This window comes from Ricinus communis, chromosome 5 (assembly GCF_019578655.1).
Source record: "Ricinus communis isolate WT05 ecotype wild-type chromosome 5, ASM1957865v1, whole genome shotgun sequence".
Taxonomy (NCBI): Eukaryota; Viridiplantae; Streptophyta; class Magnoliopsida; order Malpighiales; family Euphorbiaceae; genus Ricinus; species Ricinus communis.
In genome coordinates, this window is record NC_063260.1 from 27812844 (window position 1) to 27839787 (window position 26944).

A 26944-nucleotide genomic window follows, 5' to 3' on the forward strand; every position below is an offset into this window, starting at 1 on the left:
GATTATTTTGGGAGTGACATTGGCCAATGGTGGACCAGCTCAACTTTCAAGCCGGCAAAATCCAAATAATAATGGCAAATCAAATATCAAAGAAAAGAAAAAAGATATATACATGAAACAGAAAGAAATTTCAAGTCCCTCAGCTGGACGTATTCTAATGCTTTCCAAATCACTACCATCACAACAATGTCCGCAGTAATTTACACGGGACAGACAACTGGTAAAACTTAGTCTGTTAATACTGCAGCCAATGCATATATGTTGAAAAAAGAAAAAGGGTAAAGTAGATTTAGGGCTCCAAAAATCTATTGGAAAATCTAATAGCATGTCCCTGAGAGTATAGGGCAGTTCATAGGCCAAAAAACAAACCTGAATCTGCCACAACTGTTTACTCTGACAACTACTACCGAGTATCTCAACTTTTAGAATCCCAAGATTAAGACACTTGTATCGTTATAATTCTAACTTAATAATTTCTATGGTAAAAAGTGAGACCGGCACAAAACATAAGTGCAGCTATGATGTATACAAACTAACGGATCTCCTTGAGACAAAGGAAATCTGGAATTCATCAGAATGGCAAGTTCCCGTTGCCCCTCCCGCCATAACCATATCCCCTTCCCCAATTATGCCTGCCACGATAGTTGTCACCACGACCCCTGCCATAACTGCCATAGCCCAAATTAGGCCTCTGATTTGACCAGCCAAAAGTCTGATAGAACAACATAATTACAGATAAATCAATAAATCATCAGAACACAATTAATTTTGAGCACAATTCTATTCATCTCTGTGAAAACAATACAGAAAAATCTAACCTCGGTATTTGGATTTTTTCTGTCAGAGAATCGGTTCTGACCATTCCTTCCCATACCAAATGAATTACATGATATTGTGTCAAAAAATTCATCTTTCTGGTATGCAGGCTGCATAGAGCAAGAATGATGTTACCTATTGACTATAATTTTAAGAACTTCAATATAGATTTTAAATTAAGAAAAACAAAATCGTTAACAAACTCCCTAGTGATGTGCTAATTTTCTTGGTAAAATATTATGTCTCATGCACAAAAATGTTCGAAGACCTACCTTAGGATCAAAATTAGGCACCAGGTGAGGAGCCACTTTGTCCTCCAAACTTTGACCATTGTCCTCTTTGCCCAATGGTTTATCTGTTGGCTTTGGCTTTCCAAGAGAACCCCAAACCTCCTCCTTATTAAACTTCTCATTCATGGCTTCAAAATCAAATTCCTCAGTGAACTGCATCGTGAATTGATTATGCTGCAAAGTATTAACAACACAACAATCAACGTTATTCAAAAGTGCACAGCATAAAATCACATCAGACACATCTATTGCACGATGGAAAAGGCTCAACTGAAAAGCATCCCCCCTATGTTGAGTAAGGGGTGAGACCATTACAGTGATTCAATCAATACAGAGGTGCGCAGAAGGAAGACCCTTCACACCATTCATGCTTCTTTCTATACACTCAAACAACATCAAGTGGCATAATAAGTTCATTCCTCATAAGAATAATATTCGCTTATTAGCAATACCAATTAATAGAGTTTGATGGTATAGTTAAGGAAAAATAAATAAATGAATAAAAGGCGCCTGGAATTTGAAGTCAATTCTACTTGATGACCTAATGTTTAAAATATTACAATCTCACACCTGTACAACTTAATAACTCAATTCAAAACCTGGCAAATTAGATTTCTAAAGCATGATGAACTCAAAAAAAACTTACATTCAAATTAATGTCTTCAAAACTTTTCATTCAAGTCAATAAGTTCATTACAAGGAAGAAAAGTTACTGTGAGATTCCAGCTAAGAGATGGCCGCCTATCTAAAATTTTTTCCAAAATCCTGGAGTAAAAGACTCACGTTTTCAGTAAAAGAATCAAGCCATTGCGAGCCGGAAACCCCAGACAAAACATAGAAACCCCAGACAAAACATTCATTAGTTTCGAATGAAGAATGAAGAGTGCCCTGCCCCAAAAAGCACCTACTCCTATCAAAATGAAAAGCGTGACTTTACAGGAGCTTTTAATGGAGCTATCATGCCCCACAATTGCTAGCCGTATGGGAAGCTAGTAGTCATTCCATAAGTAATTACAATCCCAAGCTGATTTTATCAAAATAAAATATGACTGTCTTCTTTCCTTTATTAATCATTAAAAAGAAAAAAACATAAATAGAAAAATTTACCAAACATTAAAATGCTTTAATTGTTCAGACATTGAACTAAAACATTTTAAAAGCTAAGGCCCTGACTGAAATAACCCATACAGCTAGAGAGCGGCCTTTTTTATCTTTTCTTTTTTCTCTTTTCTCCTTCCTCTCTTATTATCGCTTATAAGCATTGTAGGATATTAAGATAATGCTACTATACATCACAAAGCCTTCAACTGAAGACAGCACCATCAAGTTTGTTGTAAATAAATGGCCACAAGTCACTGTACAAAGAAGTGACATGCAACAAAGCTGTAAGAAACTTTAATGAAAAAAATGAAACACGTCCAACCTTTTGTACAGAAGTTGGCAAGGGCAATAATGGTGCTTGAGATGCCGAAGTAGGAACCAGGGGTTGTGAAATAGATGATAAAGATGTCAGAAGATCCATGTTCTTCTGATCAGGGTACATCGTAGAAGAAAGCACATGCGATGTAGATTCTGCTAATTGACCAGGCACTAAGAGAGATGGAGTTAGGGTTAGCAAGGGACTGGAGGTAGAAGCATTATATGGAGATACAGCATTTGATATAGATCGATTTGAATGCACTGGAATATAGTCAGGAACGTCTTTGTTAATACTTTGAGCATTGATGAAGCTTGTGCATTCACTAGAGTGCGGAACTGTATATGGCTTTAGTCTATCAATAGAATCATATGCAGCATGTGATGGTAAGGATGTCTTCAAATATGAGGATGGCATTTCTTGAGGAACAGAATATTGTACTGGAGGAGTAGTTGAAAAACTAGTATGTAAAAGACTAGATGTAGCAGATGGTACGGTAGTAACAAAGTCCGTTGCATTTGTCAGTCCCATTACTGAAGAAACCTCCAATCCTAAAGTCTGCATCTGATTCTGCACCAATACGGACGATGATGCCATGGGTGGGGATTGAAAAGGAAGAGAGTGTTGGGGAGTGTAAGACCTATTGAATGATGTTCCATCATATCCTTGCCAATACATTGGCATAGAAAAAGATTGCGCAGTATTTTCAGTAGCCTGAGAAAGATTTGGTGAGACAACATGGTTTGCAGACTGAAATGGAGGATATGATGTTGAATATGCTCCGCTATTTGGAGCAGGCATATCTTGCCCCTGAGCAGATTCTATAAAAGGTGTACCATCAACGGATGCTGATGCTGAAGAACTTAAAGGAACCCCAGCATAGTGTGACTGCAAAGTAACAAAAACCAGAAATAAACAATTAGTAACTTCACTTCCTAACTCATAAGCTCCAGAATTCATTAAATAACAATAAATGTCAAAACCTGAATGATGGCAGGGTCATCATGCACTGGCTCCTCTTTTTGGGCAGGTGGTGCAGTCTTAACTTGCAAATCCTGAAAATGACATAATTTATAAGGATGAATTGCATGTAAATCACAATTTACAACATAGGGAGAATCAATATCCCACTTATAAAAGAATGAATTTTGAAACACCAAAATGTTAAGTTGTGATGAAAGGTGCTCAGGGAGAACTTAAACACATCATTAAGATATAACAATATCGCTCTAAATAAAGGGAAAACAAACTTGATATATATTTCACTGCAGCAAATCTGGGGATCAGAGAATTACGGTAGACGATCATCATCTAATAGGTTGCTTAAAATTCATATACAGGAATAAAGCAAGAATTCTTAATTGATCTCGAATTCCAAATGAACTTGGATAATAAATAACTCAGAAAAAAATAGCACACATGTGGTAAACTGAACTGCTATTTGCTGTAGATATTAATAGTATAAATCAGTACTATAACCATCCAATGTGAACAGACATATTTCAGATTTCAACAGTTATAACAAATAAATAAATAACTGAGAAAAAAATAGCAGAAAAGTGGTAAATCAAACCACCGATTTTAGTTCTTTTTTCAAATTTTTTTTGTTTGTAAAAACAATTTTAAATTCTCCAATTGGAAAACCACCAATTAATTGACACAGCCGACCAGTTTGGTTTTTATGTATTACATGATTCGCAACGTGAAACCCAAACCAAAAGAAACACCAATTAGAACAAACTGCCAAAGTTTCTATTAACATGTACTGTAATTTTAGTTAGATTCTAATTTTATTTTTTTTAGTTGGATCTAAAAGAAAGTGGCTCTCCATTTGCTAATCTAAGCCTCTGGCCAGTTCCCAAATAATCATGTGTAATAGAATCATTCTAGTCCTAGAAGTTGGAGAAATCACAAAGTATATTAACACTTTTGAACTCTATTGGCTATCATAAAACTTGAGATTTATCTCAAGACATACAATAATAGGGCAAAAGTAAGATGACAAAATTAAAAGTTCAAAAAGGAAAAAGGGAGAAAAGCGTAAGCAATAACATATATAAATAATGCAAAAAAGGAAAAGAAGAAAGGAAGAGTAATATAAACGGATGAAGCCAACAAAATAAATAACAGTTCAGCATCATAAATGAAGGTTTCGCAGGTCCACAAACTCAATTAAGGAAAGATAATGCCCTCTTATGGATGTGGTTTTCACTTTATTTAATTCTTAGACAAAAGTACTTATCTTTCTAATACGAATATATCTCGAATTAAAATGAATTGGGAGGTCATATTACTCTACGTCCAAAAAGCACTTGCTAATCTGATGTCATGTTATTTATCAATCTGTGAATCCTAATTAGATTTGAAGAAGCAAAGAAGAAAAAACAAAAAAGAGTAAGCACTATCAGTTTATCACTGAAGTTGGAGTGGGCAATACTAAATTCGGCAATTTTTGCAGGATATTAGATCAGGATGCATCGAAACAATGAGAGAAAGAAACGAAAAAGGAATTTCAAGTTCACGCCTCAAAGTCCTCGGGTATTAAGTCACACTGGAATTGCACCCTGGAATTCAGATTCTCTAATATTTTGTCTCTTCTAACCTTATGCTAATACAGCGCTGAGGTTAAGATTTGCCGTACAATTCATGAATCGGATCATACATTCTATGCAATTCAATTCAATTATCAAAATCGATGTTATAAGAGTAGTACAATTTCAATTCTCTTAAAATTCATTGATCATTTCCACTAGGTTGACGTTTTCACTGCCGATAAAACATAACAACCTAGAAACTGAAAGTGCATGCACATAATAAAAAAAAAAAAAAACAGAAAATGAAGAGTGGAATTAACTTACCTTAATGTCGCTACCACGGAAAAGAATGAATTCATAGACCTTATCGGTGGAAGGAATTTGAGGACCGTCTTTCTTGCGACCCTCTGTTCCATAAGACCTTACTGCATCATTAACATTAAATTTTAGAAACATTTGAACGAAACAATAAAAAACAGATAAATAAAAACGAAGAAATTAAGAAGAATGCATAGCGGCACCGTTTTTTAGGGCAATGGTGGAATCTTGAACGTTGAGATGGTAAAGAATGCCTTCATAGCGAATTTCATACTTTGAAATTAAACTTATATAACTTCCTAAGTACGATTCTCCTGCTTTTGATGACGACGATACAGCCATACATACACAAAACTGAAGATTATTTCTATTACAGCCGTTTGTTAGGGTTCTTCCTTTCCTGTCCTTTGCTTTCCTCTCTTTTTGGCTTGCTTTTTCTTGTATCTTCTCTCCTTTATAAGTTAACGGTACAAATGGTGGGTTTTTGCAATTTAACCCTGTATCAAATTTTTATTTCAGTTTCACTCAAAAAAATACTATTTCAGTTTGTTTAGTCCTTTTCTTTTCTTTTCCTTTTTCAATTCATTAGATGTCTGGACTATGTAATAGCTTTTCTATCACTTACTAATAATCTCATGATAGTATTCATCAATGTCATGTATGGTAGACTAAAAGATTCGAAATTTGATATCTATTTAATATCTATAGTTAAAAGTATGTTAAATATTTTAATTATCTTTTATTTATAATTGCTAAGATTTTAGATTTAAAATTAAAAAGAAAGTAATATAAAGATATGAATATCCAAAGCCATTTTTCTTGCATTCAACAGTGTTTTTTTTTTTTCTTATTTTCTTTCCTGTTTAATTCTGAAATTAGGGTTATTTAGTATATGGAAGTTCCATATAAACAGCATAATACGTTTGTCTCATGTTGGGCTAAGTTCAGGGAAGAGTCAGAAATTTGAGAGGGGCCAAATTGAAATATTGAGAGAACTAAAACTGAAAACTAAAAGAAGTTTCAGAAATAAAAGTTAAATGAAAACTTGAAAGGAGACCAAACTGAAAATTTCTTTTGAAAAATAGAAGCCCTACCCCCGCGCTTCAATGGCTATAACTGGGCTGTGGTCGTGTTTCATACAATATAAATGATTTAGCAGTTCATAATCAGGACAATTATTTAGCAATTATTGACAGCAAGCAATATGTTCTTGGTTCGTGCAAGTTTATTGATACTATAATTTGGGGAGAGCTGATGCTGTCTTTATTCCTTGCTAGGGGTAACATGTTTCTGTAAGTAGCAGCAGATTCATAAGCTAGGAATGTTATCCTGATCATCATCCAGGAGATGTTAGTTTTACCTATTAGTTTTTCTTTCTCCTAAGAACTTCAAGAACAGATTGTGCAGTGCAGTAAGCAATAGCTTGAACTGTGACCATAGGATTCACACCTAAAGCAGTTGGAAATACGCTTGCGTCTGCCAGATACAATCCTTCTATTTCCCAGGTTTCGCCTGTCTGGTTCACCACTGAGTGCTTTGGATTCACCCCCATCCGGCAGCTCCCCATCTGATGGGCTGAACATATCTGGTTCGACAAGTCCCTCATAGGCCGCGCTCTCTCCTCTTTCACGAATTTCTCAAACTCATGATAGCTGGCTGTTTTTACATTTAACCTTCTTCCTATGCAGTGATGTGTTCCTATTTCTTCAGCTCCTGCTGCTGCTAGTATCCTTAATATTTTCTCTATTCCATTCTGTAGATTTTTCTCGTCTGCTGCTTTCATCTGATAAGTTATTGAGCTCGGTGAATTCACAGTTCCTGATCCTTTATCCCTGCCCAATGCAAATATGTGGGCTGTCCTTGAATATCTGCACATTTGCATTTTGATATCAGCACCAGAGACCCATGGCATCAAACTTGAGAACATACCAGGGTGCAATGATGGAGTCTGTATCACCGCGCCATATCCAGATTTATCAAAATTAGCCACAACTGTTGACATTGCTGTCATTATCCCTCCTTCATAGCTCTTCTTCTCTACCTCAGGCCATGCCTCCGGGAAGTAACCCCATGCCATTGTTACGGGATGCAGGTGTAGATTTCTGCCTATGTTAGGATTCTTCAGTCCACTTCTTCTCAACAATGGTGGACTACTGAGAGCACCACAAGCAATAATTGTTACCTTTGATTCAACAACATACAATTCTTTTTTCCCTTTATATTCAAATCCAAAAACAACTCCAGTTGCTGCTTTTCGATTGCTCTTTCGCTTGTGTAGGATTTTAATTACCTCACACCTGGGAAGAATTGCACCATTACCTGAATTCACCAAGTCCAATAGCCATGTCTCACAGGTTCCTTTTTTCTTTCCATCTTTGCAGCCCAGACAACACCAGCCACAGTAATGATCCGGTGCTGAATTTCGCGGTATGTTGCTTACAGGATAACCCAATTCTTCACACCCTTTTCTTAAAATCTCATTGTTGAATCCTTCAACATGAATTTCAGATTGAACTCCCATTTTCTCACACACAACATCCAATGCTTCTTTGTACAACTTACTTCCGAAAATCTCTAGATCGTAGCAATTGGTCCATTCACTAATGACATGCTGTGGTGTTTTAATAGAAGCTGACCAATTGATTGTAGAGCCACCACCAACTGTAGAGCCTGCAAGTAATACAACCCCCATATCATCTGTCGCCATTAGACCGCCAGATAAGTACATTTGATCCATTGTAGGCCCTTCAAGCAGTGAAAGATTGCTTCTAGCAAAATAATTTCCCTTTTCAAGGACAAGAACCTTATAACCAGCCTTTGCAAGGGCACCAGCAACCACGCTACCACCAGAACCAGAACCGACTACTACAGCATCACATCGGATAACCAGAGGACTATAATATTTCTTTGGGCGATTTGCAAGGATAGAGAATCCTAATCGCTGGAGAGAGTTTGCAACTGCGTCTCGTGGAAGGTTCATGTCAACGATTCCTCTGTGGAGAGGTCCAAAGAGCTTTAATTCATCCTCACCTTCTTCTTCTTCTTCTTCTTCTTCTTCTTCTTCTTTCCGCTCCAGTTGTTTATCTGTAAATCTTGCATAGGGAGATAATTTTAAAGCTTCCCACTTGTCTACTTTGAACTGGGGGTCAGGTCCGGGATAGCCTATTGCTTTCCACGTAAGGTTTTCATTTTTCTCGTCAACCTGAAAATGGATTTGAAATGCCAAGAGGAAACCTGATTGGTAACATTGTATTTTAGTTTAACTAAAGAATTGCTTCCATGCTTGAAAGATATATGCAGGGCTTGATTGTGAGTGCATATACTTTCAATCGGGGCAAAGACTCAAGTTACTTGCTGAAATAACCAATAGGCTTGGAATTATGTGGTGTAATAGAAAGGCAACTAAGTTGACAAAACCATGAAAATTTTTTAGATCATCAGAATTTACCAAATCAAAATTGTGATCCCAACTGCAAACTCAATTGATTAATCTATTGGACCTCATGAACTTCTAACACAAACTCTCAATATAAGCTCTATTCAGTAAATGATACTTTCAAACAAGTTTGAGTAATAATTGAAGTTTTGTTAAACTCAAGGAATATATATTTAAATTTGGATTTCTCCAAATAATTGTATATAGACCAGTCGAATATTCATGCCCGTGAACATTTATAATTAATATTTTAGCCAAACTCAGTATATATGTATATGCTTGTATTCTTAACTCAATTTAAGTATGCAAAAGTTACTGAAGAATGTATGAATAATTTAAAAAGGAAAAGAAAGCTTAAACTGAGTTCCTATACCTGAGAGAAGAAGACAAGTAGGATAAGAAGTTTCATGGCCTTAAATAGCATCCTGAGAGGATACAAAAAGCTGAGAGACCATGAGTGCAAAATCTTTTCCCTTTTATGTAATGTGAGCTGAGAGAAACTCTGAAAGTAGGGGAAATGGGTTGAAATGCTGGCCACCCCACAAAGGATGAACGTCCCAATCCATGTTGAGAGCATCCATAAGGCCAGCCTTATTAACCACTTCTTTGGGTGCTTCAATCTTTCACTTATTAACCCTCCTAGCTGCCAATCACAAATATGCATGGATACTATTATAAATCTTCTATTTTAAGACAATTTTCAAAGAATAATGACTACTTTTTTGATTTGTTGAGTTTAAATGAATTAACAACTCAGGATCCATAGCTACACATGCATCAAATATGTGTAAAAGAACATATAATAGCATCTTCTATACTTTGAGGGTTAACCAATAGGGCCACCAGGCTTCAAAATTACTTCATATATATTATCTCACAAACTAGCAATTTTAAAGCAGCCAACTAGTAGATATAGCAATGTGGATATGATTAAGATCAAGTAAGACTTGAGAATTAAGATTCAATATCTTTAGTGCTGCAATTCTCTTCATAATGCTGGGCTCAATTATTAAAATGGTATTAGATCTTATTATTTATGAATCATTTTTTATATATATTTGTGAAGGTGTACAATTAATATAAAACAGTGATTAGTTATTCATTTCACATTCCAGTTAAATAATTGGTAATTTCTTTATAACCTGTCTCAATATTGAATTGTGGCTCACTAAAATTTGTAATGGTTAAAGCTGTAAAAATTGAATAAATTGTTTGTCGTTTTGCCACTTGTATAATGGGTTTTTTTAAACTTGGAGAACTCTATCCATTAAATGCATTAATGGCATTATCGAATAGGGTAACCATAGTATTTATGTAAAGAAAAAAATGGACATAAAATCATTAAAACTAATTAAAGATATGTGCCTATATTTAAATATATATAGAATATAATAGAGAAGTGCCACAATTGAAAATCTCAGCTACGTCACCTGTCATTTAAAGCATATAATATGTCACTTAGCCAGTGAAAGTAAATATGATACGGTAGTTGCTATGAGATCGTACATGCAAAAAGCAACCTATGCCATGTTTGGCACATCATTTAAGAAGTCACTGTAACCGAAAGGAAAGGCCACCAAAGCCTAATGACAGCAATAGAAGAGAAAGGGAATGCGTACAGAATATCAACAACCTTACCACACCCACTATATATCTTATATAAAACTCAGCAAAATTTAATTTATATAGTTTTAAAAATATAAATATCAAATAAAAATTGGAATGACCCAAGTGATTATTTATACAGAATTTGAAAAAATAAAAATTAAATAAAAAATTCAGATGATTAAATAGCTATTCATATAAAGTTTGAAGATCTTCCCTTATGATGATTCAACAATGATTCTCTTATAGTTGGAAATTATGTCTTAATTTAATTAACCTTCCTGAAGTCTATGCCATCACTCGCTATAAATGATCATCATGCATATTTTGCACATTAAAAGTAGTTTTCCATGACATCATAGTAGCCGGCCAATTATGAGACTTTTTTTCAATTGTTATTGGATATATATATATATATATAAAAGAACTCATGATTATTAATTTAATAAATTGAATTTTTAATTTCTTATAATAATCTTATATGTAATATGTTTTTGAAAGTATTCATTTACATTTTTTTTCTTCTGAAAAGCAGTTTATTAGAATTCCAGAAAAAATATATAAAATTTTCTTTTTAAAAGAAGCGGTTCTGGACAGAGTTTAATGCCTATTTGGAATTACTGTTATGTATTAAAAATGAAAGAAATATACTTTTTGCATGATCCACAAAATCCCCTCAAAGACAAAAGAGAAAAGAGAAGAAAACCATTAACAGCTTAGATTACCTTCGCCTTCTTAATTATCTTGTTCTTGGAAAAAGTTGCATGTATTTGTGGTAAGCTATGAGGCATGCACATCCTCCCATTACCATAACGCTAGATTTCTCAATGAAGAATGATGATTATATGTGTATATATATATTATTCATATGTGTTCGTGTGGCGGGCATCCATTTATATGTGTGCACAGTGGACGCATGCAGACAGACACATAATTAAAAGGAAAAAGATAATTAAAATAAGTTGGGTATATGATGAATCCTACACGTTGAGGTGTTCCAGCCATGGAAGCAGAAGATTGAAAAAACATGGCCGTGGAATCATCAGTGGTGCTGTCGTTGGTAATGAAATCTGAGAAGATGTTCAGTGATGGCAAGAAGGTGTCACATATAGCAGACAGAGACTCCATTTCTCTGGAACAAAGTGAATTGACATAAGAATGTTTTTGGGTACGATCAAAGTTGCCTAACTCAATCACTGATGTTGATGATGATGACTGATTCTGCTCCATTTTTCTTTTGAAGGTTTGCTACAGAGAAGAAGAAGAAGCACATACATATATATATATAAAATATGTTATGTCAAGGATTACATATATATTGGAAACTGATCGAAAGTAAGAAAAAGAAAAAGAAAAATAATTGAAAGAGAGAGAAAGGAAGGGAACACGTGGAGGATATGAGAAACCAAATTTGTTGAACACAGAAGTTGCAGTGTCAAGAAATCAGGCCTTCCCAAACTCTCACAATAAATGTAACATACAACCATAACTCTTAATTCATCAGCTGCCTACATTAAATTATCATCAAAATTATTTGTCTTTTCCTTTTCATTCTTTTTTATATTATTTCTTTCTTTAAAAAAAAAAAACCAAAACAAAATTATTATAAAATAAATAAAAAAAGCTTTGCAAGTCAATGCAAGTGGCTGTCACTCTACTGTGAAGCATGCATAGTACCATTGTCAGGTTTTAAATTTGGGGCATGCAGTACTAGTCTTGCATTTGCATAATATTAGTCAACTAAGTCCATTAGAACAATTACTTTCTTCTTCTTCTCGTTGATTGAGGGGTAATGGCTAGCTGACCATTATCAATATTTGAAAAGAAAAAAAAAATGCTGGTGATTAATTTTAAAGAAAAAAGATTAGCATAAAATTCAATAATTATACCTAATAACAAGCTGTATTAGTAGTTGATGTCCAGATTCATACGCACCCCATAAAATAAAATAAAATTATTTATCCTCATTTGACCATTAAACCATTTAGTAAGAGAAAGACTTTGATGTCCCATGGCCCATTTTTTGCAGCTTTGATTAGCCTGATCCATATATCAGTACTAGTGGTGAAAGGGAAAGGCTAGTACAATTTTTTTTGTTTTTCTTTTTTCCTTTTTAGATCAAGAAGCAAACCCTAGTACAATTTCATATAAATGTATAAGATACAAAACCTGTGTGCTCTTCATCCATATATATATATATATATAATTAAAGGAAAAGTATCAAAAAAGGATATCTTGCTGACTTTGTAATAATTTAAAATATCTAAGTATTTCATCTACGACAAGTTTTTCTCATTTATAATTTTTATAAATATATCGTATTTTTTAAATTTAACAATTTGGTCTATTATCTTTGTATTCTTATTCAAATATACTCTAGTTCAATTCCCGTATAGCATCAGTTATGCTAATATTAATCTTACATCATCAATCTCTAAACATAATGCGGTATGTACATGTGGTGTTTATTTATTTATGCTAATGTTAATCCTGCATATATGTCAACCATCTAATTTTTCTCTTTCATTTATTTTAAAACAGTAAATATCATTCACACTATGTACTTATTCAACAACAAGCTTCGCCAGCCTGAAGCCTTCCTCCATTCGATTCCAAAAATGCTTCATCTTCTGTTTTGAAATACTTTTATGGCAAAATGATCCTAAATACTCTGACTTTTTTATTATTTTTGCGAATTTACCCTCACTTTTAAAATTTATCGATTTGTGTCCACCATCTTTACATATTGTACAATATCTACCCATAATCGTTTTGGTGTGTGCCACTCATGACATAGCATGCACACGTGGTTTATTTGTTTGACTGCATGGCTTACAACTTAAAGGAGTTTAAAACTCATCGTTTTATGCTTAAATAAAGAGAAGGAAAAATCATCACAACTACCACGACCTTTTACCATTTTTTTAAATATGTCATCACCGTTTTATGCTTAAATAAAAGGAAGGGAAAACCATCCCAACTACCACGACCTTTTACTATTTTTTCAAATATACTCTCACCTTATAATTTTATCTTTGTAGTCCATCATTTTTGTATTCTATATCAAATCTACCCAAGTTTTTTCAGGCATGTGCCTATGATGACATAATACGCATATGTATCTTTTTATACCAACATACATTAGTTTGTTCAAAAGAAAAATAAAAGGTGGTCGGATCCTCTAGGATAACAACGCCAAAGATTAGTAAGAATACAACTTTGTTGATTCAAAATGGACAGCATGTTCTGGCAAAGCCTTTCCAGAAATTTAAGAAGTTGCCCTAATATTGCATGGTGCATATGTGTACTACAAACAACATTGAAGCATTTATTTTTTATTTAGGTTTATTGGGTAGACATATATAATGCAGACAATATTGATTTGAATAACATTTTGTAGTATTTTTGTTTGATATTAATGTTATTTTTGTCTGAATTTATTTAATGTCATCATGGTATACGCCTGAAACAACTTGGATAGATTTGATATAGAACGCAAAGACGATGGACCAAAAAGATAAAATTATAAGGTGAGGGTATATTTGAAAAAATGATGAAAGGTCATGGTAGTTGGGATAGTTTTGCCTTTCTTTTTTTTTTGGCTGATGATGGTACGTTCTATATTGGTAAGAAAAAGATACATCTACGTGCCATGTCATTATAGGCACACGCTTGAAACAACTTGGGTAGATTTGATATAGAACGCAAAAATGATGGACCAAAAAGATAAAATTATAAGGTGAAGATATATTTAAGAAAATGGTAAAAGTTCGTGGTAGTTATTTTTTCTACTTTTATTTTCCTCTCATTTTCCACCATATTGATCGATGCTTCTACCACTTTTGATGCTACTGCACTTCTGGCATTCAAATCTAAAGCTTATGTAAACAATAATCTTTTTCTATAAATTTTAAAATCTTTTCTTGGAAGATAAAACATAATAAGAGAAAAAGGGAGATATAAAATGAATTTTTTTCTCTTTTCTATTAAGGAAGAAAGCAATAATCTTCTTTCTTTCTTCTTTGTGTTTCTAGTCTTAAAATGAAGCAAGTTAAGTGGTGTACAAACCCATGTTAACCAATCCCAAAAAGAATAAATTAGAAAATATTTTTTTCTATTACAAACTGGTGATTTTTGAGGCAGAGCAGTGGTTGTTATACGATACAAAGAGAGAGAGAGAGAGAGGTGGATTCAAGAACAATGTATTATCTACTAACAACAGCGTTACTAACATCCTCATTGCCACCTCCTTCTCCGGTGAAGCACTTCGTTGTTAATTAGAGATTAATAAATATAAAATGGGAGAATTGCAAAGTAGTGAGTCGTGATTGCTAATTGATCTCAGGTTGCAGACAGAAGAAGTAGTTATGGTTGATTGGCTTTGAAAATTTTTACTTCTAAGGAAAGAAAAACTCAAGTAGATTTGATTGAACTTGAGAAATTTAAATCAATTCGGTTAGGAACTTCGGTTTAAACCTAGGGTTTAAATAGAATGCAAGGGAATAACATTTCCATCATATACTCCTCTTTTTCTGGCAAATCAAGCTCTATACGGTGCGTTTAAAGCTCGATGATGTAAGAACAATCATATACATGCCACGTCACGATTTGACACACGCCTAATTGAGCTATGATATATTTGAGCATGAATGCAAAGATATTGGATCAAACTTATAAAAATTTTAAAAATGAGAGTTTATTTGCAAAAATGAAAAAAACTCATGATAGATGGGATGGTTTTATCTATTCTTAGATGATTAATATATATTTATTACATTTAAATAATTAGTAATATATCAATTATCTAATAATAAAGTATCAAACACTTACATATCGAAAAATTGCATCAATAAGGAACACTGAACATTTCAGAATCTAATGAATATTTGAATGAGTTTGAAAAATTATTAATACTCAAGATATCAAGTGAAATATTGAGTCTAAGATTAAAATGATATGATTTATATGGTACAAATACTAGCGATGTTAGATGGGATTCGAAGTGAAAATTGTAATAGCACATCCAGAACTCAAATTTGTTATGTTTGCCTTTCTTTTTTCTGTCACAAACTTGATTTTTTAAATTTACATTTTGTTGTAAATATTAAATTGTGCCCTTTTTTTTTTTTGACGAATTTTAAAGAGTTTATTATGTTTATGAAAAGGATGAGTTTACATAGTTAAGAGATTCAAGCTCCGGGAGAAGCTGAATAAAGGATAATGTGAGGCACAGTGCACAAATGAAACTGACACATCTTCTAATGGAACTAACTAAAGGAGTTAATGATAGAAAGAATGGTGCCTTGTTCAAAAATAAAAGTTTAGAAGTAGCTCAATGAATTCATTTGCTTGCTGTTGATTCAGATTATTAATGCAACTGTGATGTTAGGTAAAAATATGAAAACATTGGCACACACAAGTTAAAATATATGAGTTAAAGTTGACAATCTAACAAAAAAAAACTGAAAAATTACTTGGAATATTAAATAAGATTGAAGGAGTGTCCGAGTTAAAATTTATTTTAATTTTTTTTAAAAAAATTCTATTTAAATATGAGTATTTATAAATAATTGAAACCATTCGTCTTCGTTCCCGATAAAGACTAGTGATAATTTCCAAGAGAGGAAAAAATAAATAATATTTCAAACATTTTATAATAATCATTATATGTTCGTATGCACCAATATATATCATGTGCAATTATTTTTTAAATAAGATTACATAAAATTATATGGCAAATCAATTTTGATATTAATGGTGAAATGAATTTGTAAAGAGATTATTGATCATTTATATTTTAATTTGAGATTAAATTGTTTGGTTTTTGGAAATCTCATGTTGGATTGAGAATTTAATTAGAAAGACAAAAATTTGTGGATTTTAAAAATCATTTTTATCAAATCTACTTTTCAAAAAGCAGAATTTATATCTTTTCAAAAAGAAAAATTATAAGACAAATAAATATTTTTTTACCAAAAATACTTTTACGAGCGGCAATGGCAAATAGTGCTTTAGTCTGAGACGATAACGTATATTTTGTTACTATTCACTTAAACAGATAATAAATGTTTTATGAAAGCCTTGTACGAAATTCGTTTTCATGCATTTTAATTATTACTGGATATTTTCCATTAATATTAAAATCTATTTATATAATTTTTTATCAAATATGTATTTATCTTTTCTTTTTTTATTGATTAGTTATTTTTATATTTTACTTTTTCATTTAATCTAATAATTATTTAAATTTTTTAATATTTAAATACTTTAAACTTTTAATTTAATTTAATATATACTTAAATTTTATATTTAAAAATATTTATGTTTTATACGATACATATAGATATATTAACTAAAGACACATCTCAAAAAGCTATTACAATATTATAAAAAGTAAATTCATATGTCTATTAGATCTAAAATCACATATTAAATTGATTAAATAATTAAAAATTAAAAGTATAAATATACACTTGTCTTATAATTTGTAATATTATGTATTATTTATTTGCTTTATTTTATAAAATATTGTTGGAATAAAGTGATCCTCACTGAGAATAAATATGTAATTGTTTAAAAATAAAAATTATTGAAAAAACAATTAGTCAGATTACTAAGCTTTACTTGTGAAAATATAAATTAAATTTATAATTGGCGGTTTTTTTTATATTTATCGGACTGAGATGGATATATATTTAAATTTTATTTTTTAATAATATTTAAATACTATAACTTTGTAGAAAGGAGATGTATATTAAAAAAATATAAAAATATAACTTCAAATAACTATTAAATTATATCAAAAATTATAATATTAAATTAATTAAATGCTAAAAATGGAGAGATATAATTATAGATTTATATTAGCTTGAATTAATTAGTAGCATCTCTTGGGTATAGCCAGAGTGGGTCCCTCTCTTTTCTCATATCTGAACTTTTCACATCACTGTTTTCTGGCAGCCGCCGGCATAGCCTATTGGTTACAGGTTGCAATCACTATTTCTTTGTTTCATTTTCTTTTGTATTCTTTTTCCTTTTCCCTTTCTCTTATTTTCATTTTTTATTATATAATTTATATTTAAAAATTATTTTATTATGATTTTTGTTAAAAAATTAAGAAAAATAGATGAATTAATTAGTAGTAGTAATAATAATAATATAATCATTATTGATATTTCAACTGTTATTTTTTATGAAATATTCATAAACTCATAATTAGCTTAAAAATATAAAACTAATTTGATAATAAAAATGAAAAAATCCAACTAAGCATAATTTGAATGTTTTTATAAAGACATAAATATCTTAAAATATATATCATAAAATTTAAATTTAAGAATATTTTCTTAGTTAAAAATATAATTAATATATATATTAGTTATTAGTGTTAAAAGAAATTAAAAATCTGAAGAGATTTGTCTTCAAATATAAAAGTATTTAGCAATGCCAAAATTATTGGTATCACTTCAATATTAATAATCCCTCTTTCAGCTATTTGCATTATATTTAATTTATTTGGTTTCTTGAACAATATCTGAAACCGAACGTGTCTTAAGGGAATGGACATCACTGTCTACTATTTAAAAAAAAAAAAAGAAAAATGAAAAACAGGTGTGTCAGAAAGAGGGAGAGATTCTATGTTATTTTGTTACTTGAATGTACTTTTTTCTTTTATATTATTAAAGTATATCACGAATTTTAAGGAACCTAAACTGCACTTTGGTCACCATCAATCATTTCTTCACCTAATCTTTGTTTAAGGAAATCTTAACCTCAATATATAATTTCACCAAAAAACAAATCTTATGCTGCCCGTCCCACATTTTGATCCTCTCTCTTTTTCTATTCTCATATTTCGACTTTAATCTTTAATTTATCTTTTCTTTTTTTTTTTTTGGCAAAAGGTACAAAAATGTGCTTGATTTTAAATTTTATTAAAGATGTTTAGTTAATTTTTTTTTTCTCAATTAAACATCTTAACTTTTATAAGAAATCTAATTAAATTTTTATTCTTTTTTTACTAATTAAATCCATTAATTTTTATAAAAGATCCAATTAAACACTAATGTTGATGCATTTAAAATACCGTTAATTGTAAGAATTCTATTATTTTGAGAGCTTGAATAATAATCGTTCTGAATATTTTAAAATTACGCCTATATTATGTGAGAAAAAGAAAACTATTTTTTTTTATTTAACTTACATCATAGCTTCATGATTAGTCTACTTTCATGAAATATATATCTTTATGGTTTTATTATAAAAAATATTAAAGATGGTGGGATGTAATTTAATTTAACATTTACACTTTCACCCTCTACTTTAAATGAGCATAATGAAAAAGACGAAATATTACTGCCATTTCAAGTGAGAAAAAAATTTATTACTCTTTTTTGTAAATTATGATTTATAAATATTAATTGTATACAAATAAAGAAGAATAAGTGTGGATTTTTCTCTCTCGTAAAATATAGATTTGACTTTAAAATATTTAGAACGGTTATTATTTATACTTTTAAAATTATGATACTCTTGCACTTAACAACATTTTAGATGTTATTAGCATTATAAATTAATTATACATTGTATAAAAATTAATAGATTTAATTTACTTAAAAATTAAAATAAAAATTTAATTTAATTTTTTATAAAATTTAATAGATTTAATAGAGCTAAAAAAAAATACAAACTTAATGAACTTTCCTAATAAGTTTCCTCTCATGTGTGCCACGCTGGATATCCACTGCAGGAACAATTCCTCTACTATATCTAGGTTATAGCATTGGATTTTATAAACATATTTTAGGATTTGTTCGGTCCGGGGTATTTAATGTTGTCGATAGTTAATAGTTAATAATTGGCGGATGATAACTGATAATCTGTAATTGATAATTGATAAATTAAAATTTTTAATAAAATTTTATTAGTAGTTAATATTAATAAATTAAATAATTATTAAATATAAAATTTATTGTTAAATATATTATATTATATTATATTACTATAAATTAATAAAATAATTTATAATAATTAAAAAATTAATTAATTTCTTTAGTTTAATTATATCTTTATTAAATATTTATAAAAATTATTTTTAAGGAGCAATTATCTATGTAATTACAGTTTTTGTTAGTCATTGTTCCGGTCGAGCACTCGAAGAAGAAGAATCATATGAGTCCTCCTTAATTCATAAAGCCTAAAGTTATATATATATATCAGAAAATAATATAAAACCGAGAAAAACCTCCTTCATTACAAGATTTCTTTTTTTATATAAAATAAAATTTAAATATAAATTTTACTAATAATTTTTTCAGTTTTACCATAATTATAAATATTATGATAATCTAATTATTGGGAATGATTTTAAAATAATTATTATTTATTATAAAATATAAAAATTTAATTATATGAGATCTGTCAGGAATGGGTAGGCTTAATCCCGTAGTAAGCCCCGACACCCACTAACTCAATCAAATCTCATCTCAAATTAATATTATTAAAGCCACAAATTATCTTAATAGTTACATTTTACATAATTATTTCGGTCTGCCAGAAAAATTAGGCAAGACCGGAAACTACAGAAAATTACCACTAATATCCCTACTATTACTACTGCGGAGGATCTAAGATTTTTATAATTTGACATACCAAATCAAACACCACCCGATGATGAAGAAGTCGGGTTACTGAGTAAGAGTCGCGAGAAGACTAACGATCACGAAAAAAAAAGCGATTAAATGGAGGTATGGGTCTAGAGTGAGCTAAAATCATATATCTAAAATAGTTTCAAACATCTCAATAATTAATTTTTAAAATATTTAATAAATCATGCTAACCATACGTGTCATGCCATGCTTACCCAAAAATAATTCCACATGCAACGGGACGGAGTACTTCAGTAGAATTCTAATCCCAACTCTAACATCTCGATTTATTTCAACACTTATGTCTCGACTAACCTCAACTCTAACATCTCAATCTCTCATTCCAACAGGGCTTTGCTCTCTGTCACTTGACTCTCAGCCTTAACCTTTCGGCTCTCTTATCCAATAAGACTGGCGCCCAGCGAGCATAGCTCGACGAGGGACCTTACCTCTAGTCCGGTCACTTAAATTTCCAAATAAGCCGGCGCTTAGAGAGCAATGCTCGACCAGGGACCTTTACTCCGGCAACCACACTCTACTAAGCCCAGAGAGCGATGCTCGACCAGAGCATATCCTAATCTTTCTTTCTTAAAACTTTACCTATTTGTCCTTTCTCTATCTCATCTTTCTTAGATTTATACTGGGACACTCATCCAACTCCTATGTTCTACTGTTGTCCCATCCTGAGTCATCATGCAATATTAAAATTGGTGATAACGGAAAAACATCATGCAAATAATAATAATTAAATGAAAATTTAAATTTACAAATGAATAATCACAGTAGCAAATCAAATTTTATGCATGACACGCATAAGCGATATATGACTTTAACTCACAGATTTGGTGACCTCCTAACTCTGCTCCGGTGCCTCAGCTGGAGCGAGCTGAACGTGCGGACTATCTAGTCACGGAAAACAATTTATCAAAACGCTGAAATAATCGATCATTAATCCTAGACTCCTAGGACTGACTGTCTAAGAATCTCGACTCAGGAGAATTCTACCGAAAATCCGGCAGAACCTCCCCTGACCGACATATTTATTTACAAAAATACCAAACTCACAAATTTTCATTAAAACCCCATAAAAATAAAATTATACTTTTAATCCTTATTCCAAAATAAATTTCCAATTTAGTCCTAACACACAATTAAATTAAATAACCAATTTTCCCAAAATTCTTTTATAAAAACATCCCTTACAATTTCTACCATAATTTTTCCAATATATAATTTTATTTATACATATACATATACATTGGGGAAAAATTAGAATAACCAAAAATATATTCTACCATTCAAATAATTTACTTGATTAATATCTTAAAATTTCAAAGTAATTGAGTATAGAAAAATAACTCATTCAATTGACTAATATTAAAATTTTCATTAAATCATTTCAAATTAAATCAAATAAAAATAAAGTTAAATTAATTTAAATAAAAACTCATTTATTAATCATTATTAATATTATCTCTATTAAAGAAAAAAATTCCGGGTATTACAAGATCAAACTTAAAATAAATTATTATTAATAAATTTTAATAAAAGATAATATATTAAAATAAATAAAAAATAAAATTAACTATAAATTGGTATAAAAAATTTTAAAAAATAATACTATTGATAGCTGATCGGAATTAAATCAATTATTATATATTATTTTTAAAATTTTTTACTTTAATATAATTATTCAGTAATAATATTTAAATCTCTTAACCAAATAATCTCTCAATTTTATTTTTTTCATTATTATTATTCTAACTAAATTTATATCTATATAAATATTTAAATAATTATACAGGGCAAAGGCCAAGAGAGGGGTCACTGGAAATGTATAGTTCCTAAATTTTATATAAGAAATATTCCTTGGAGAAATAGGAGGCCACCAAATATCTGGAGTTGACACGTTCCAGCAAAGGCATTTGATTCTTTAAGGACAAAAGATAATATAAATTTATTTTCTAAGGCCAAATCCATTTTCTAAATCTCTAATTTTTATTTTTTCAGACAAAGTTTTAGCTAATTATCAACCCCTAAACTTTTATTTAGTAATATTGACTCCAAAAGTATTCTTAATGTACGTATCTGAAATGAAAGTTCAAATGATTCTCAAAGAAAAAAATAAAAGTTCAAATGCCAATAGCATAAATCAAATCAATAAGATTAATGCATACCTATAAAGTTAAATAATGCATGTTTTTAAATAAATTGAAACTTATGTACTTAATTTATTGATCTTTGAATTATCAATACCTAAAGTTCATGATTTAGAATATAGAATACACAAAATTTTATTATATATATATATACATTATATAATTTCCAAATCTCATAAAGTAATAAACTTATATCATATGATCTATAATTTTAATTTTTTTATTATTCTTCTTTAGAGGTCGAAGACATATTCTATACAAACGATAAATTTTATTTAGTTATAGACATGTAGTATTCATCTTAATATCTAAATAAATATATTTTAAAGTATATTTAATTGATAAATATTATGAAATAATAAAAATTTCAGAGGGATAAAAAATTATAAAGATGCTAACGATTGGTTTGCATGTGTTTTATATACATACATATCAATAATCATTATAATATAGAAACGGGATTGGTCGAAGATAAATTTACTAAAACATTCATATTTACTATTTTGTTAAGATAAGTTAATTTGATTATTTTATATATTAGGTTTAATTTAAATTAATTATTTATGGATAATATAGTATTTTAATTATATAAAATAAGAATATTCTTTCTTTTTCCTTTATTTCTAACGTCCTAACTTATCGAAAGAAAGAAGAGGATAAAGACAGTAACATAGTACCAATGAAAGGGAAACGGACTACTAAATACCAACAAAGTGGAAAAGCATGCCAAAGTCCCAACAAGATACTCATTTCTGGCAATTACGCAAAATGAATTAAAACAAAATAAAATAAAACCTAGTAAAACATTTTAATGACTTATTTCTTATAGTTATCATAACTACTGCTTATTCTTCTATTAGAGAATTAGGGGAATATTTTATTAAACTACCTTTTGATTTGATATGTTTTATGTGAATATAACCATTAGCAAATAGCAGTTAAATTGTAAAATACTGTTAAAAAATTCTAATATAGCACGTAGTAGCCACTGTTTTTTCAACTGTCACATCAATACTTACCGATGTTGTTAAACAATTTGATAGTTATTTATAAATAAAGTACCAAAATGATAAAAAGTAAACCATAAACTCTAAAATAAAGATAGATTAAATTATAAAATAATTTAATAAATTTTTTTCAAAAATTAGTTATTCGTCCACTTCCAAACATTCTACTTATTTTTTAATTTTACTTATCCGTGATATCACCCGGCCATAATATATATATAAAAATTAAATTTAATAAAAATGTTGTGTTATAATGGATTGAAGGAAAAATACGTGGATATTGAATACATATTAATGTTATTTTATAAAAAAATATAATTTAAGCAGACACTTCTACACTAACCTATAGTACTATCTGATGCGTTATTGCAATATTGGTAAGCAAATACACTTTTGAAAAAGGAAAGTGACACATAAAATAATATCATATTAGTGGGTATAATAAATCAGTGTAAAAGTGTTACTTGGGAAACCATATTTTAAAATTAACCTATAAGGAAACTAGAGAATCTATAATCAAAATTAAGTACAACATATTCACTTAGCTCCTTAGTTCTAAATAGTTGACGAGCTCATCTGAGAATATTGCTGACTGAATAAGTTCTGGCAAGAGCAACTTTTCTAAATTTCTGCACCAGATAAATATTAAAAGGGCGAAGTACTGTACTTGGTATGCATTCCAAAGCAAGCAAGGTGCAATATATACATATAATGTAATTAACCTCTTTCCAAGCTTTCAGCTAGAGAATATCAAAATATACACAAAAAGGATTTGTTAAATGTATTACATAGGAGATGAATTATATTGAACGTTTGATGTTTCGTCTGAGGTTAAAAATTTGAGTGCTGAATAAACTTCAAATATCGAAAGAAATAAAGAAGAAAAGAAACCATTTTAGACCGTACTGTGTGAAAGGTGATCTCGGAACAACATATTCTAGGCCGTCTCAGCTTCCTAGGTAGGCATTGATGTTGCTGAGAGAAAAATAGAAAAGGTAAACATTGGGAACAAATCTGGGATAAGTTTAGTGGAAGAAGCATTTTGTATAATTTAAAAAGGAACTTGCTCGACTGTTTTTGCAGACATGGTTTGCCCAACTTTTCTAAACAAAACGAAAAATCTTTTAAAGCAAAGTGTCATTGGTGTTGTCTTTTCATCATCCATGCTTTCCTTATAAGTTGTATATGAATTTCAATGAATGGCTCTAAGAAAGGTCTTTGAATTGGAACAAATCAGGATCCACTGGAACTTTCTATTTTTGGAAATTATTCGCATGCTCGTTTCTAAGACCCCTATACCATGTGCCCCCAAAAAAATTAAAACTAAAAATTAAAAAAGCAATGCTCATTACTTAACTAATATAAGGCCTCAAGTGGACACCCTAAAATCACATTAAATAGCACTCTCAACCATCTGGGATTTCAAGCCATTACAGCTAGTTTAGTGAGACAGTCAAGAAGCTTGAATTAAAGCACTGTCAGTGATCAAACCCTTAATTTCCCATCTTTCATTAATGGCAAATAGGGCTTTCCTGTTAACATTATTTGCTATTTCTTTTCTACTGTTGCACCAGCACTTGGACTCGGCAGTGGCATCAAGGCCATTGCACATGCATCCGCCAGCCATTATTTCCCAAGGGTCTCTAAAAAGGCCCCTACCTCCTTCAACTGCACTGTTGTATTCTATAAATCGTCACAAGTTTACAGAGACAGAAGCTTTCAGGCCGACAGCCCCAGGCCATAGCTCTGGTGTGGGTCATGGAAATCCACCAGCTGCTCCTTGAAAGTGAGTAATTAGAGATGTAACGGAGCTGATGTGATTGATGTTGTGCAAGAAAAATAAAAGTCAAAAGGGTTACCTTTCCATTCCTTAGCCTTTAGTTAGGGTTTTTGAAAGTAGACCCTATATTTTAAAGATTGATTTATATTGGAAAAGGGTATGTTATAGTGTGTTTTCTTTTGGTCTTCTTAGAATGGCCTTTATTGTTCCTTCTGATGACAGCTTATTCTGAGTGTTATTCTCCGTTTCTAGGAATAATATGTTTTTCTTCTTCTCTGTTTTAGTTTTTTCTAGTTTAGATTGATCTATGATTGTCATGCTTGCTGTGTTTTATATGCTATCAAAAAGAAAAAGAAAAAAGTGCTTGCTGTATTTTAGCTTTTTCTCTCATGTTATCTTATCTTGGATTAACGTATGGAACTGATTATGCCAATAGATTAATAAAATGCTAGAAAAATCAATAATGAAAGACGAAAAGAAAACATTTAGGTCTTATCATCTAAAAGTACAGTATACTTTCACTTCTTCTTTTTTTCTTTTCTTTAAATGGATAATTTGGTTCTTTTTCTTTATCAAGTAATTTTATATATATATATGGAGATAAATTTTTTAATGTCTATTTATTTTTTAACACAATTTTTTGACATGTTTTATATTTTTTATGATTAATTTAATTAATTAATAAGTAAATTTTTTAAATAAATAATTATTCAAATTCTAAAATTTGTATTTTAATTATATTTAAATATTAAATTAATTAATAAATAATTTTTAATAATTTTTAACTAACACGTTCCCATACAACCAGACTGTACCAGGCACAAACTAATTGGTGAAAATGAAAAGGATGAGTATTAGCGTTTAGATTATAAGTTCTATAAACTCCTATAGCACTAAATGATATTCATTCAATCACACTCGACTCTTTATCACGTGTCTATTGGTGTTACATTAATACTAAAAGATAAATATTAATAAATTAAAAAATAAAAATTTTGACATTTATACTTACTTTTATATATATAAAAATATATTTTATTTTAACCCAAATGACTAGAATTAGTCATCTAATTAGTTCAACTTTAGCATTTATAAATTTCTGAATTTCTCATACTTTAACAATACGAGATCTCTAAAAATAGGATGATCAACTAACAAACCAGACCAAGACAACACCAGGGAAAGATGTAAGCCATAGAAAGACCATAATCTCTTTCTACTATTACGCCAAATGTATGCCCAAAATCAAATGAAAAGTGCCCAAACACAAGGGAGTGAGTGTGCTGTAGCATTAGTGAGTGCTGCTACAATTTTTGTACTAAGATTATGGTTAATATAAAAGAAGTTTTCTTTTGTGCAATTGAGTCCTCCACGTTTATTTTATAAAGAAGGAAAGCATGTCTTAATTAATCCAAGAGTGAACTCGTACAAAGACCAATTTCTAATATCGCCAACATGGAGAATTCCACATCTTTAGAGATAAGGATCAAGAAATAACAAATTAAGTAGGGAGCCGTCCAAATTGTATGTTGAAAAAGAACCGTAAATAGCACAATATCATTAATAAATATATATAGAAAGAGAGAGAGAGAGAGAGTGCCTACAAATGAGAGATCCCACCAACCAAAAGAGAAAACACCACAATTTCCATGAAATTCAACAATGTAATAACATATGCATAGAATTTCAAATTATATGCAAAAAGGCATTTTGTAACGATAGAGAATCGGATCATATGAGATATTGTCCGTTTTGATCCCAACTGGCTTAACGATTTTGTCCCTTTAGAGAGTTTGAGAACTTTCCAAGAAGTTACCCATCCTGAAATTTCTCTAAACCATCTCTGAACCAAGCACGTTTAACTTTGAAGTTTCTATAAGTCTATAACCAAATAATCAAAATGCGCTTCATGTGATTAGTTACAACTTTTTACAT

The 26944-nt window shown here is 30.4% G+C and overlaps 2 protein-coding genes across 3 annotated transcripts; both read right to left on the bottom strand.

Annotated features, from left to right (window-relative positions):
- Positions 1-125: 125 nt before the first annotated feature.
- Positions 126-5822, bottom strand: LOC8280142 (protein decapping 5). 2 transcript variants are annotated; one of them, XM_048374901.1, is made up of 8 exons: positions 5579-5822; positions 5382-5482; positions 3507-3578; positions 2594-3411; positions 2530-2563; positions 1089-1280; positions 819-926; positions 126-712 (listed from the first exon to the last, which is right to left on the bottom strand). In XM_048374901.1, the coding sequence occupies exons 1-8, from the start codon at positions 5715-5717 to the stop codon at positions 572-574; spliced, it is 1605 nt and encodes a 534-aa protein (XP_048230858.1). In that variant the 5' UTR covers positions 5718-5822; the 3' UTR covers positions 126-571. The 2 variants fall into 2 exon arrangements, with proteins under 2 accessions (XP_048230858.1, XP_015575135.1); XM_015719649.3 differs by having other exon boundaries at positions 2530-3411; positions 5579-5820.
- Positions 5823-6427: 605 nt separating this feature from the next.
- Positions 6428-12468, bottom strand: LOC8280141 (long-chain-alcohol oxidase FAO4A). The gene is made up of 3 exons (XM_048374896.1): positions 11401-12468; positions 9185-9454; positions 6428-8577 (listed from the first exon to the last, which is right to left on the bottom strand). The coding sequence occupies exons 1-3, from the start codon at positions 11644-11646 to the stop codon at positions 6739-6741; spliced, it is 2355 nt and encodes a 784-aa protein (XP_048230853.1). The 5' UTR covers positions 11647-12468; the 3' UTR covers positions 6428-6738.
- Between the last annotated feature and the right edge of the window lie 14476 nt (positions 12469-26944).